The sequence below is a fragment of the Gopherus evgoodei genome, unplaced genomic scaffold, assembly GCF_007399415.2.
Source record: "Gopherus evgoodei ecotype Sinaloan lineage unplaced genomic scaffold, rGopEvg1_v1.p scaffold_31_arrow_ctg1, whole genome shotgun sequence".
Classification (NCBI taxonomy): Eukaryota; Metazoa; Chordata; order Testudines; family Testudinidae; genus Gopherus; species Gopherus evgoodei.
In genome coordinates, this window is record NW_022059983.1 from 5,087,331 (window position 1) to 5,100,856 (window position 13,526).

General features: G+C 50.2%; 1 protein-coding gene across 1 annotated transcript in view; it reads left to right on the forward strand.

Moving 5' to 3' along the window:
- Nucleotides 1-8,647: 8,647 nt before the first annotated feature.
- Nucleotides 8,648-13,526, forward strand: part of LOC115640480 (uncharacterized PPE family protein PPE12-like) — a 30,551-nt gene continuing 25,672 nt past the window's right edge. The window contains exons 1-6 of the mRNA XM_030543269.1: nt 8,648-8,737; nt 8,958-9,080; nt 9,512-9,532; nt 11,151-11,207; nt 12,256-12,279; nt 12,732-12,788. Of these exons, the coding sequence (XP_030399129.1) occupies nt 9,009-9,080; nt 9,512-9,532; nt 11,151-11,207; nt 12,256-12,279; nt 12,732-12,788 (231 nt within the window). The 5' untranslated portion in view covers nt 8,648-8,737; nt 8,958-9,008. The remainder of the gene's footprint in view (nt 8,738-8,957; nt 9,081-9,511; nt 9,533-11,150; nt 11,208-12,255; nt 12,280-12,731; nt 12,789-13,526) is intronic.

A 13,526-nucleotide genomic window follows, 5' to 3' on the forward strand; every position in this document is an offset into this window, starting at 1 on the left:
TCACCCAGGTCACACAGCCCCTCAGCATCTGATGCAGCTGCACCACCGAGGGCCTGACAACAGTTCTCTCTGTCCCAGGGTCTCACCACCCCAGGCAGGTCTCCCCATTGACCACCACCTTCTGCTCCCACTGGGGGTCCGAGGGGTCTGAGCCCAGGAGACTCCACGTAGACATATAGGCAGGGCCAGGAGTGGGAGCCTGTCCACCACCCTACTCATCTGGCTGACAGCGTCTATGGCCTTGGGACCCAGCAAGGGAGCTAGATACTGGGGCTTTTCCGCACGGTCTCCCTGGTTCAAATCCCCTGCCTGCTCAAAGGCAGTGAGGTGGGCATCCACACACCCTGCCCCTTAACCAGGGGCAGCAATTTAGTATCAAGGTTCCCTGTGGAACTGGCTGCCCGGGGTCTATCCCCACTCACCTCTGGGAAGTCCCCTATGCCTCTTCACTCCACCATTGCCAGTTCATGCTGCTGCAGCTTTTCCTTGGGCTCTCGATGTCTCTCATAGTCCTCTTGCTCCTTCTCACTGTCCTCCAACTCTCTTGGACTCAGCTCCAATCCCATCTGTCTCCGGTCCCCTGATGGAGAACTCAATTGTGAAGACCCCCATCTGGTTGGGGAGAGGAGTCTTGGGGATGCCTGGCTACTGCTCCAGCTGCTCCAGGATCCTCTTGTAGCCCCATTTGGGTCAGGAATCTGCTCCTTAGAGAAGTCATCATCCTCCAGCTGCACGAATAACTGCTTTGGTGAAGTTTCCAATGCGTAACCCTCTCTTTTTGCACAGGTTTGCGATTTCCTTCTTAAGGAGATGGTGACAGGCCATCACTTTGCTGTTTCCAAGTTGTTGTGGACTCTCTGGCTTGTTTGCTCTCAGCTCCCCACAGTTTCCTGGAAGAAGCCTTACTGTGCCAGCCATAGACTCCTGTCCTCCATCCCTTGGACCACTTGACACAGTCTCCAGGGGGACCCTGTTACTGCAACAGTCCTTCTCTCTCCCAGGGTCAAGCCACAGACTCCTTCGGCTCTGGAACTGCTCACCGCAGTCCCTTGGGGGACCCCATTACTGCAACAGTCCTTCTCGCTGGTCACACACTCCTGGGGGTTAAGCGTAGCTCCTTTGCCTCCTGAAACCGCTCCTCTCTGAGCCTTTAGCATGCCTGGCTCTCATTAATCCCCCTTCGTTTTACTGCTCCCCAGCCACTTACTGTAGAAAGCGCCATCCACGGGGTGCAGTACATCCCACCACTGCCATCAGCTGTCAAGGAGTGTGGGGGAGTCAAGGTCCTGCACCCCCCACTTCCTGCAATTCACCGTGACTCTCAGCCAGCCAGTAAAACAGAAGGTTTATGAGATGACAGGAACATGGTCTAAAACAGAGCTTGTAGGTACAGAAAACAAGACCCTTCAGTCAGGTCCATCTTGGGGATGGGGAGCCCAGATCCAGGTTCTGGGCCTACCCCTGTCTCCCGAGCCAGCTCCAAACTGACACCCCCTCCAGCCTCTCTTCTGGCCTTTGTCTCTTTCCCAGGCAAGGAGGCCACCTGATCTTTTTGTTCTCCAACACCTTCAGCTGGCACCTTGCAGGGCAGGGGCCCAGGCCATCAGTTGCCAGGAGACAGGGTGTCAGTCATTCTCTGTGCAGACAGCATCATACCTGCCTAGAGCTCTGCAACAATCACACACCCTTATCCCACCACCTAGATACTTAAGAAATGCATAGGGGAAACTGAGGCACCCACACAGTATTCAGAGAAAACATGAAGAATATTCCCACTTCGTCACACTGGCACAACTGGGACCTGATTTCAGGTGGAGCCTCGAAGCACTACTCACATAAAAACAGTGCTCCTACTAATAACAGGGTGGGGCTTGGGGCTGTTAAGGAATTAATATTGAAAGTTATAGACTAGCACTGACTGTCCATATTTATTAAGGGAAGCATAAAGATAAGGAGCCCCACTACACTATTGTGCCCCTATAGGCTTGGCTGCTGACAGATGCCAAGTGCTGAGCCACCCCACCTTGTTAGAATTTTTCAAGGGAGTTGACAAATATGAAAGGGAGGAGTCCAGAAGATATGATTTGTTTGGGCTCCCACAACTCCTGCGATAAAGCCCCACCCTACGGGCGACTGAGGAGCCTAGTCTTTGGGTGAGAGGTACCATGGATCTGTATTAACAGGAATCAGCATATAGGGAGATGGTCAGTTTTTAACACGGAAGGAGTTCAGCAGTGGGGGTCCAGCTCAACCCCCCCCGCTAAGGCAGTATGAACTAGTGGTGAGGGCAGGAGTAAGGACTCCATGGTTCTCCTATGGGAAGAGAGTGACATCTGATTGTTAGACCAGGCAAATGGGAATCAGGCAGGACCCCTGGGTTCTAGCCACAGCTCTGGGTGGGCAGCGGGGCCTAGTAGGTTAGAGCACAAGGAGTAACAATCAGGACTGTTGGGTTTTATTCCCAGCTCCGGGAAGGGAAGTGGGGCCAGTGGCTACAGCAGCAGGCCTGGGAGTCAGGACTCCTGGGTTTCATTCCAAGCTCTGCCACTGATTGACTGTATGTCTTCTGCCCTCTCTCTTGGCACACCTGTAAAATAGTGACCTGCTTTTGTAAAGTGACAGGGATGAAATGCCCCATTTAAGAGCTAAGTATCATTTGTCAGACCGGTCTGGAGGAGGGAGGCGTGGACAATGAGATGACAGGATTTACCAACAATACACATTGGTTTGCTGGGTGTAGAGAAGATTGTGAGGAACTTCAGAAGGAGCTAACAAAGCTATGTGATTGGTCAAGAAGTGGTGGACTTGCAATCTCTCCAGAGACCTGGTGGATTCTCCAGCACGTGAAAGTCTTTAAATCAAGACTGGGTCCCTTTGCAAACAATCTGCTCTAGTGCAAAGAGAACTGACTGGCTTGATGCAGGAATTATTGGGTGAGGTTCTGTGGCCTCTGTCATGCAGGAGGTCAGACTGCATGCTCATAAGGGTGCCTTCTGCCATTCAAATCTTGTTCTGCCAGGTGCTGTCCAGACACACAGCCAGAACCAGGCCCTGCCCCAGCTGAGATCAGGGCCCCATTGTGCCAGGCACTGCCCAGACACAGCCAGAAACGGTCCCTGCCTCAGCTGAGATCAGGGCCCCCTTGTTCCAGGCGCTGCCCAGACACACAGCGAGAGACAGTCCCTGCCCCAGCTGAGACAAGAGCCCTGTTGTGCCAGATGCCGCCCAGACACAGCGAGAAACAGGCCCTGCCCCAGCTGAGATCAGGGCCCCTTTGTGTATGATATAAATTGATGTCACTTCACTGGTATCAACAGGCCGGATCTGCAGCTGTTGTAAATTGGTCTAATCACCAGACATGGCTGTCTTTTACAACGTGCAATGAGGGTGTGACAATTACTCTGGGTGAGATTTATTAGATGGAGCAAAGGTCTCTGTGCCAACCCTAAACACTGGCATTACACTTGCCTGTGTGAATTCCCAAGTTAACTCACTGGGCCAGAAACTCTATGGCCTGGAATTACGCCAGCTCTGCTCTGCCCTCCTTGACTCCGCTGAAGGATACACACTCCCTGGAGAGCTGGCTCACTCACTCCAGTGGAGTGACAGCTGGTTTACACCAGCTGGGAATCCAGGCCTGAACATTTATTTACCGAAGTAACAGTTTGATCTAGGCAACAGCCCATTGGCTTCACAGGCTGGAGAGCTACGTTCTCCTGCTGGCTCTAGCGCAGCTCTGCGACGTGACTTTGAGAAGGGCTTGTCCACACGGAGCCTGAGTGCATGGCAAGCCGGCGTAAGCATCTAGAGCACACTAGCTTGCTGGGCACAAAGTGGCCGTGCGGACCCTGCTACTGTGCTCTAACACTTCTGCAGGGCGCTTTGATTTCCTGGTGTTTCCAATGTCAGAGAGCCCAGGGCAGCAGGGTCCACACAGACAAGACAGTGCTCTGCAGATTACACCCCAGCTTGCTACGCACTGAGTAGGGTGATCAGATGTCCCGATTTTATAGGGACAGTCCTGATTTTTGGGTCTTTTTCTTATATAGGCTCCTATTAACCCCCACCTCCGTCCCGATTTTTCTCATTTGCTGTCTGGTCACCCTAGCACTGAGCTTCCATGTGGGTAAGAAATATGTTATTTCCCTCTCTGTCCCACTGTTTGCAGCCCTTTGCCTGTCCTGGTTTTTGAGCCTGAAAGCTCTTGCTCGTTGCGAAAGGCGCGTACTGACACCAGCCGGGAAGCTGGGCCTCTGAATTTAATGGACCCATGCCAAGGTGCGTCTCTTGGGCATCTTGCCTGAATTCAGCTTTCCTCCCAGAATGGGTTTGATGCCCTGGTTCCAACCGACCCCAGAAATGTAGGGGACAGACCCTCACCTGAGGCCAATTGGCATTGAGTCCAGTGGGGCGACCCTGATTTACAGCAGCCGCTGAGAAGCTGGGCCCTACCACTCAACCGGCAAGTGCTTATGGTTTGTTAGACGCCTCTTGTGAGAAGCTTTATCAAAGTGCAGGCGCCGTTCGGCACCAGCTGTCCTTTACTAGCTGGTTTGCTGACTTCTTGGGAGAACCATCCGGCAGAGCCGTCCTGCCCCTGTTCACTGCTCCAGTTCTCTCGCCACCTAGTAGTTGATAAGGTCTTTATCTATATGACAGGCCAAATCCTGCCTGCAGATAAGCACCCATAAAACCTACTGGACCAGATCCTCAGTGGGTGCAAATAGGTGTTGATGTCAATAGAGCTGGGGCTGATTCACCCCAGATGGGATATCACCCCGCTGACCCAGGGGACTGTGGCTGATTCACCCCAGCTGAGATATCACCCCACTGACCCCAGGGGAATGTGGCTGATTCTCACCAGCTGGGACATCACCCCACTGACCCCAGTGGGACTGTGGCTGATTCTCACCAGCTGGGACATCACCCCACTGACCCCAGGGCACTATGGTTGGTTCTCATCAGCTGGGATATCACCCCACGGACCCCAGAGGACTGTGGCTGACTCACCCCATCTGGGATATCACCCCACTGACCCCAGGGGACTGTGGCTGACTCACCCCAGCTGAGATATCACTCCATTGACACCAGTGGACTGTGGCTGATTCATCCCAGATGGGATATCATCCCACTGACCCCAGGGGACTATGGTTGGTTCTCATCAGCTGGGATATCACCCCACGGACCCCAGAGGACTGTGGCTGACTCACCCCAGCTGGGATATCACCCCACTGACCCCAGGGGACTGTGGCTGACTCACCCCAGCTGGGATATCACCCCACTGACCCCAGGGGAATGTGGCTGATTCTCACCAGCTGGGCTCTGACCTGTTCATTTTAAAGGTGCTACAGTCAACTTACACCAGTTGAAATCTTGCCTACTGACGCTAATGGAGTGACACTGATTTACACCATCTGGGATCTGTCCCTACTGCCTCAAATGCTACATTGATTTCCACTGCCTGGCTACCTGGCTCTGTGACTTCAATGCAAGTTGCTGGGGGCCTGGTCTGGTATCTGTCCAAAACCAACAATTTCTGCCTATCAAAGATAAACATTTAGTGTAAATATTGAACATTTCACCTTCCCTTCTGCTCGCTGAGTCAGTGCCAGAGGCTTCCCTCGGATTTGTGGATTAACGGACACACCCAACTTGTTTGTGAAACCGCTAGGACAGTTGGGCTCCATCGCTCTGGCCTGTGCCTATCATAGGAGTAAGGGGAGCTCCCGTCCAACCCTCAGACCGGGAGACAGTGGGAATGCAGATGTCAGGCCATCCCAGGCGGGGCTACCTAGAAATTTTGCACCAAAGATTTTCCTGTTGAAAAACCTGATTTCATCTACTTCAATTTTTTTCCATGGCCAAAGGCTGATTTCAAAACAAAAATATCATTTTAAATCAACGTTTTCATTTTTGAATCAAAATTTCATTTTCTTTCGAAATGTGGGCTTGAAATGAAAAATTCCACTTCAATCCATCAAAATGTTTCATTTCAACCCAAATGTCAGAATTTTCCTTCTGATACATCAGAGGAAGGTGGATAACCCTCCCACCCCCTTCAAATTACAATTGTTCATGGAGGATAAACATCCTTCCTGACCCCTGCAGGTGACTGGCTGCAGCCCTGAAGCATGGGACTAGATGACAGACATTATCAAATGCAGAGCAAAAAGTGTTATGAACCTGTTGGGCAATCCTGCTGGCACTAAGGCCCAGGAAGGAAGGGGTGGAACATGATTTATACATTCACAGATTCCAAGGTCAGAAGGGACCTCAGGGACTATTCAACCCGACCCTCACATTAACAGGCCACAAAATTTCTCCCAGAAGCGGGATTAAAGCATACCTTTCAGGCAGCATACCATTGATCTTAAAGACTCTCAGGGTACATCTACACTGCATGTGAGAGAAAGCCTTCCAGCCTGGGTCAAAACACTTGTGCTGGTGGGACGTGTGGGACTGCACTAAAAATAGCTGTGTAGATCAGAGCTTTTCATATTTTTTTCATTTGTGGACTCCTAAAAAATTTCAAATGGAGGTGCACAACCCTTTGGAAATCATAGACATCATCTGTGAGCCCCCATGGGGTCTGCAGACCACCAGTTGAAAACCACTGTTCTATGGTAACGTCAACCTTTTGTGGACCCCTTAGACTAGAAGTCCCCAAACTGTGGCACACGTCCTCCTGGGGGGCACAGAGGAACATTCAAGGAGGTGCAGTGGGGCTGGGAAGGGAGAGCTGCCCGGCTCTGCCCCGCCCCCAACCTAGATGTGGCTCTGCACATGGCTGGAGGCCTGGCTTCCGGCCCCCATAATGGCCCGGCTGCAGCTCTGCTCCCGGTCCCACTCCCCTGCCTAGCCTGGGTCTCTCGCTGTGGCTCCTTTCCTGGCTTGGGGCTGAGGCTGAGACTGAGAGTGGGGGTGGGCTGGTAGCGGAGCTGCACCTGGCCAGGGGCCCAGCTGCAGGTCCCCACTGTGGCCTGGCTCGAGCTCCGGTCCTGCCCCAGCTTCAGCGGCTCTGGCCCTGCTCCTGGCCCCAGCCCCACCCCCAGCCTCAGCTCCCATTTCCCGTGTCCGTGTACCCCTCCCCAACCCAAGCCACAGCCCCACTCCCAGCTCCAGCGGGAGCGGATGGGGTAAGGCGGGGCTTGACCCTCAATAATTTGGGGACCGCTGCCTTAGACATAGTCTGTGGGACCCAGGGAACCCCAGGCCACCGGCTGAAAACCACTGGGGTAGATGTTGCCACTCGGACTGGAGCTCAGGCTCTCGAGGTTTGAGCTCCAGCCTGAGTCACCATGTCCAAGCAACGTCTGTACAGCTATTCGTAGTGCCCCGGCATAAGCCCCATCGTCCCAAGCCTGTGGACTCGGCTGAGGAGATTGTTCCCAGCTGCAGTGTAGCCACACCCTCAGGGATGGAGAGGCCACCAACTCCACAGGAAGGTGTTTCAAAATGTAATCCCCCTCGTGGCTAAGAAACTGCATCTTATTTCAAGGCTGAATTTGTCCAGCTTCAGCTACCAGCCATTAGATACTGTTACGCCTTTACCAACAAGGCTGAAAAACCTCCTGCTATGAGTGTGTAAGTAGCTATAGTTAATGATCAAGTAAGTGTCTGCTCAACCTTCTCCCACTGCAGGCCTTGTTTTCTAGCCCCTGGATCATTTTGCAGCCCCTCCTTTGAACCGGTTCCAGTATTTCCACATCTTTCTTGAAGTAAAGACACCAAAAGTGGACACAGTATTTCAGTAGTGGTCTTACCTAAACCATATACAGAGATGAGATCTCTTCCCTCCTTCTGCTTGATGTTCCCTTTTTCATACACCCAGGGATCAAATTGGTCCTTTAAGCCACAGTGTTGCAATGAGAGCTCAGACTCAGGCTATTATCCTGGATGTCTTTCTAAAAGACACATCATAGCTCAAAAGAAGTCATGGCCTTGATGAAGAAATTATTGGATGAGTTTCTCTGGGTTGGGTTTTGTAGGCGCTCAGACTAGATGATCATAACAGTCCCTTCTGGCTTTAAAATCTATGGAAGTATGAAACGTTTGATGCTCAGCTGGAATCCAGCCACCCAGGCCCCCAAAATCATTAGATTGGTGTATAAATCATGAGATTTAAAAAACCCCCATTGGGACCTTTTTCTTTGTTTCTGGGGTTTGAACATTTTACACTGCACAAGGGTCACGTCTGTAACCTTTCCTAGAAAACAAAAGAGGAGAGTCTTATAAAACCACTTGACCCCAGGAGTGAGAAGGAAGATTAGGCCATGTCTACACTTGAGTGTGGTGAAGACACTCTGTGCCGACAGGAGAGGGCTCTCCAGTCAGCATAAAAAACACCACTTCCATGAGCAGCATAAGCTGTGTCGGGAGGAAATACTCTCCCACTGACACAGCACTGTGCACACTAGCACTTATGTCAGTGTAATTTATGCCACTCGGGGAGTGGAATATTCACACCCTTGAGCGACATACATTTTGCTGACATAGGCAGTAATGTAGACATCACTTACATAATAATTCCATATGGTAATAAGCAATGCCATTAGGGGAGTTGTACCACTTCAATTATATCAACACAAAGTGCCTGGGTGACTTAGGAACCTACTTCCCCTTTTCAGATGTCTGCTCCAGGCCAACAAACACTGGAGCTGTGACCTGTTTCCTGCGGTCTGACCTCGCTCAGCATCTTTTGAGTCTCAAAAACCTGGGACTGCTGCAGAATGAGAAAGTGAGTATGAAAGTCTGGGCTACAGCAGGGTGTGGTGGAGGAAAGATTAAGAGGGAATGAGGGTGTGATGGGGGAAGGAGGAATGGGAGGGTCTAGGGAAGGAGAAGGAAGCAATTGGCTCTCGCTGCAATCATGTTATCGGGGTTGGAACAACGAAGTGTGCAGTGCCCAGCCCAGCATACAGTATAAATACAGTGCTCAGCCTTGCCATCTCCCACAGAGCGTGCCAGACCAGAAACAACTCTGCTCCAAAGAGAGTAAAGGCGCAAAGATGAAGGTGTTGTACGTGGCTGCTTTCCTCGTCGGGCTCCTCTCCCTGGAGAGCACCAGAGCAGCTCCACTGGTGAGATGATGTACTTATTATTTGTATTACAGCAGCACTTAGAGGGTCCATCTGAAATCAGGACCCCTTTTTGTTGGGTGCTGCCCTGACACAGGAGAGACAGTCCCTGCCAACACTCTGGTGAGGATTCATTGTTCAACACACACACAGCGAGGGACAGACCTGGACCCAACTGGAATCAGCGGCCCTTATGCCAGGTGCTGCACAGACACGCCATGAGGGCAGCACTGCAAAACTGGCCCATGTAGGAGGCAGGATACCAGACTAGAGGGGCTCATTCCTCTGTTTCAGCCCCGGCAGGATATCAGGCTAAGCTGACCCATCGGTCTCATCGGGAGCAGCAGTTCTGAAGTTACTGCATGACGAGACCTCTGGTAGCCTGGTGGGGGCTGACCAGCATGCACTCCTAACTTTTCTTTCTCTTGTTGCAGAAAAACCAGTTGTGGTCGGTGGTGAGTACCAGCTGGTCCTCTTTGCTGTCAGACTTTCATGCTTTGCCTCGGCAGTATCCTACATCGCTGCTCACAGCACAACCATATTCTGGGAAAACCTTCTGGAAACTGCCCTCCTGCCCTGCTTTAGCCATTAATCTGCTTTGGTGAAACAAATCATGCAGCCTTGGGATGTCTGGGTTTATTCTTAGGATTATCTATAGGTTTCCAAGATCGGGTAGAATGATATTGGGAGCAGGGCCAAGCTGTTGTAAATGTCCCATAGATCTACTGGACTCAAGGAGGCCAGCTCCCCCAGATGATGTAAATTGTCTGTAGCTCCATTTGGTCAATGAATAATCAGGAAGGGGCCTCTAGAAGTTACTAAAACACACATAACAAATACCCCTCATCTTACAGGGCTCTGGTAGCCTCAATAATGACAAAGTGGGTGATAGCAGCTTTAATGACAACAGCATAAATATCAGCGATTCCCTCCTCCCATCATGTAGCTTTATACATATCAGGTCAATCAACCCTGCTCCAACTGGTTTTTTGTCTAATAACAGTTACCAAGCAAGGAGCATTTCCTGCAGTTTTTCCATGGTACAAAGGCAATTTAGAAATGCCACCTGCTGCAGGGGGCTTATGAAAATCTCCACAGGCGTATGGCAGGTTGACCACCTTTGCCACAATTCCCCTGCTCTACTATAAATACCCCACAAGAGGATTTCCAATATCACCCAGAAGACACTGCTGCTTGGAGCTACTTTAGAAGGTCCCCAACCCATGTGAACACAGAGTAGGTTACAGGAGGCTTATGGGAGATTGCTAGGGGCTGATGGGAGGTTGACAACCCCCAGTTCCCTTGGGAATCCATCAAATATCTCAAGAGGGGGAATTTCTGTAATCACACACACTGCACTGCACCTAGAAACCAGGCTAGATGAACTCATTTCTCTGCCCCAGCTTATCCAGGGATATAAAGATAGACTGGCCCATTGTTCTGATCAGGTGTGGAAATTCTTTAGTTACTCAGTGATACAACCCCTGATACCCAGGTGGGGAGTTGAACAGTACGCTTTGCTAACTTTCCCTTCTGTTGGAGGAGAACAACCAGTTGTGGTCAATGGTGACTCAGTCATCCTTGCTATCGGACTATCATACTTTGCCTCAATGGTTCTCTGCACCACTTTTCACTAAGAGCTGAATCCTTTTCTGGAAAAATTATCTATGCAAGGGACTTCTTTGCAGTATTGGGAAGTCACAGCTTTACCAAGGATTATGTCTTGGTTTCCAGCACGTTGGAGCCATATCTCCAGTTGATGTAAATTTCCCATAGCATAATTGGAATCAACAGCATATCAGAGCTTTACTAAGGATTATTCCTTAGTTTCCACCAGTGGATGAGAATGATGTTTCAGCTAGATCCCCAGTTGATGTAAATTTGCTGTAGCTTCAGTGTAATCAACTGGGACAGGTTCCCATTGTAGTAAATTGTCCAGAGAAACACTGGAATCACTATGTCACATCCACAGATGCTATAAATTATCCAAGGCCGCACAGAATCGATGGAAAATCCGTTGGAGACCTACAGGTGTTACCACAATACACATAATAAACATTCCCCACCTTGCAGGGCTCCGGTAGCGTCGACACCGGCAACGTGGGAGATGGCAGCTTTGACGACAACAGCGTGAGTAGCAGAGATTCCCTCCCCATGCCATGTAGCTTCACATACATCAGTGAATGGACCCCGTTTCAGCTAGTTTGATGTCTGGTAACATTTGCCTGCGAGGAGCATTGGCTGCATTTGCCCATAGTGTGAAGGCAGCATGGAAAGTCCTCCCACTCCACAGGGCTTATGAAAATCTCCAGAGGCTTATAGCAGGTTGACCTCCTCTCCCACAGTCCCCGGGGTAGCAATGAGACAGGCCAGAAGAAGCTTCTCCTGGGAGCTGCCTCAGAGGGTCTCCAGGTGAACAGATATTTGGGAGGCTTATATGAGATTGCCAAGGTTGATGGGAGGTTGTCCTCTCCACAATTACTTTGGACACCCATGAGTTATGTTACAAGAGGGTCTTTGACATCACCCACAAGGCATTGCATCTGGAAGATATCACAAGAATTTTGGGATACAGCCCCATCCCAACTGGGGGGCCTCATGAGAATTTCCCATGGCCTCATGGGATGTTGATCTCTTCTCCTACAAGTCCACCAGACAGGCATGAAGTATCTCACAGTTCCTTTGGGCACCCACTTAATCTCTCACAAGAGATCCTTCCGAAATCACACGGAGTGCACTGCTCTTGGCAACAGTCCTAGGAAGGGAGACTCAGTTGTGTCATGTGAGTGGGAACTGCATGTGGCTTGTTTCTTGTGGAATAATAAAGGATACCCAGAGATCTGTGAATAAGAAACCGACATAGCTGTGAGGGGATCTAGGCATAGAATAAGAGCTAACATGTTACCATGAGCACCATGTAGTATTTTCAGAATAGGAACGGAGAGCTGTTACCTATATCTATGGCATTAGTGAGGCCAGCACCGGAATACTGGGCCTTTTTTGGAGAGAGGACTAGGGGAACCCATTCCTCTGCTTCAGTCAGGGGAGGATCATCAGGGTAGATTGGCCTATTGGTCAGAGGTGGTGTGACTATTCTGAAACTACTGCTTGGTACAACCTCTGCTACCCGGGTGGGGTGTTGAACAGTGTGCATTCCTAACTTCTCTTTCTGTTGTAGCAAAACAACCAGTTCTGGTCAGTGGTGAGTATCAGCTATTATCTTTGCTATTAGACCTTCATGCTTTGCCTCAATAGTATTCTGTATTGCTGCTCACTAACATTCCAACCCTTTGTTAGCAAAATTCTCTAGGCTACAGCCATCCAGATCCCTTTTATTCCATCAGCCGGGCTTGCTATAATGAATTTGCAGCCTTCGCATGTCAGCGCTTTACCAAGGATTATTCCTTGGGTTCCATGAGTGGATGAGAACGATGTTGCGGCCAGAGGCCCAGTTTATGTAAATTTGCTGTAGCTTCAGTGGAATCAATGGGGCCAGGTTCCCACTGGTGTAAATTGTCCAGAGAAGCACTAGAATCAATACGCCACACCCCCAGATGCTTTAAATTATCTAAGGCCCCACGGGATCAATGGAATATCTGTTGGAGACCTACAGGTGTTACCACAATACACATACAAACATTCCCCATCTTGCAGGGCTCCGGTAGCGTAGATACCGGCAACGTGGGAGACGGCAGCTTTGACGACAACAGCGTAAGTAGCAGAGATTCCCTCCCCATGCCATGTAGCTTCAAACACATCAGCGAATGGATCCAGTATCCAGGTGAACCTATATTTCGGAGGCTTTTATGAGATTGCCAGGGTTGATGGGAGGTTGTCCTCTCCACATTTCCTTTGGGAACCTGTGAATTATCTTGCAAGAAGGTCTTTCATATCATCCACAATGCATTGCACCTGGGAGATATCCCAAAAGCTTTAGGTTACATCCTCATCCCAGCTGGGGGCCTCATGAGAATTTCCCATGGCTTCATGGGATGATGACCCAAGGGTTTCAGGATACAGTCTCATCCCAACTGAGAATTTTCCATGGCCTTATGGGAGGATGATCTCTTCTCCTACAAGTCCCCTAGACAGCCATGAAGTGTCCCACAGTTTCTTTCAGCACCCACTAAATCCCTAAAAAGAGACCCTTCCAAAATGCACTGCTTTTGGCAACAGTCCTAGGAACTGAGGGTAAATTGTGTCCTATCCAGGGTACTTTGGCCTACTCCTTAGCTATTAGATTAAATTTGCATCATGTCAACAGAGTGGGAGCAACATGTGGGTTTTTTCTTGCAGAATAATAAAGGCGACCCAGCTATTTGTGAATGAGGAACCTACTTAGCTGTGAGGGGATCTCAGCATAGCATAAGAGCTAAAATGTTAGAGTAGCAACAAGGAGATATTACCTTGTCTATGCTATTGAGGCCAGCACTGGAATACTGGGCCTTT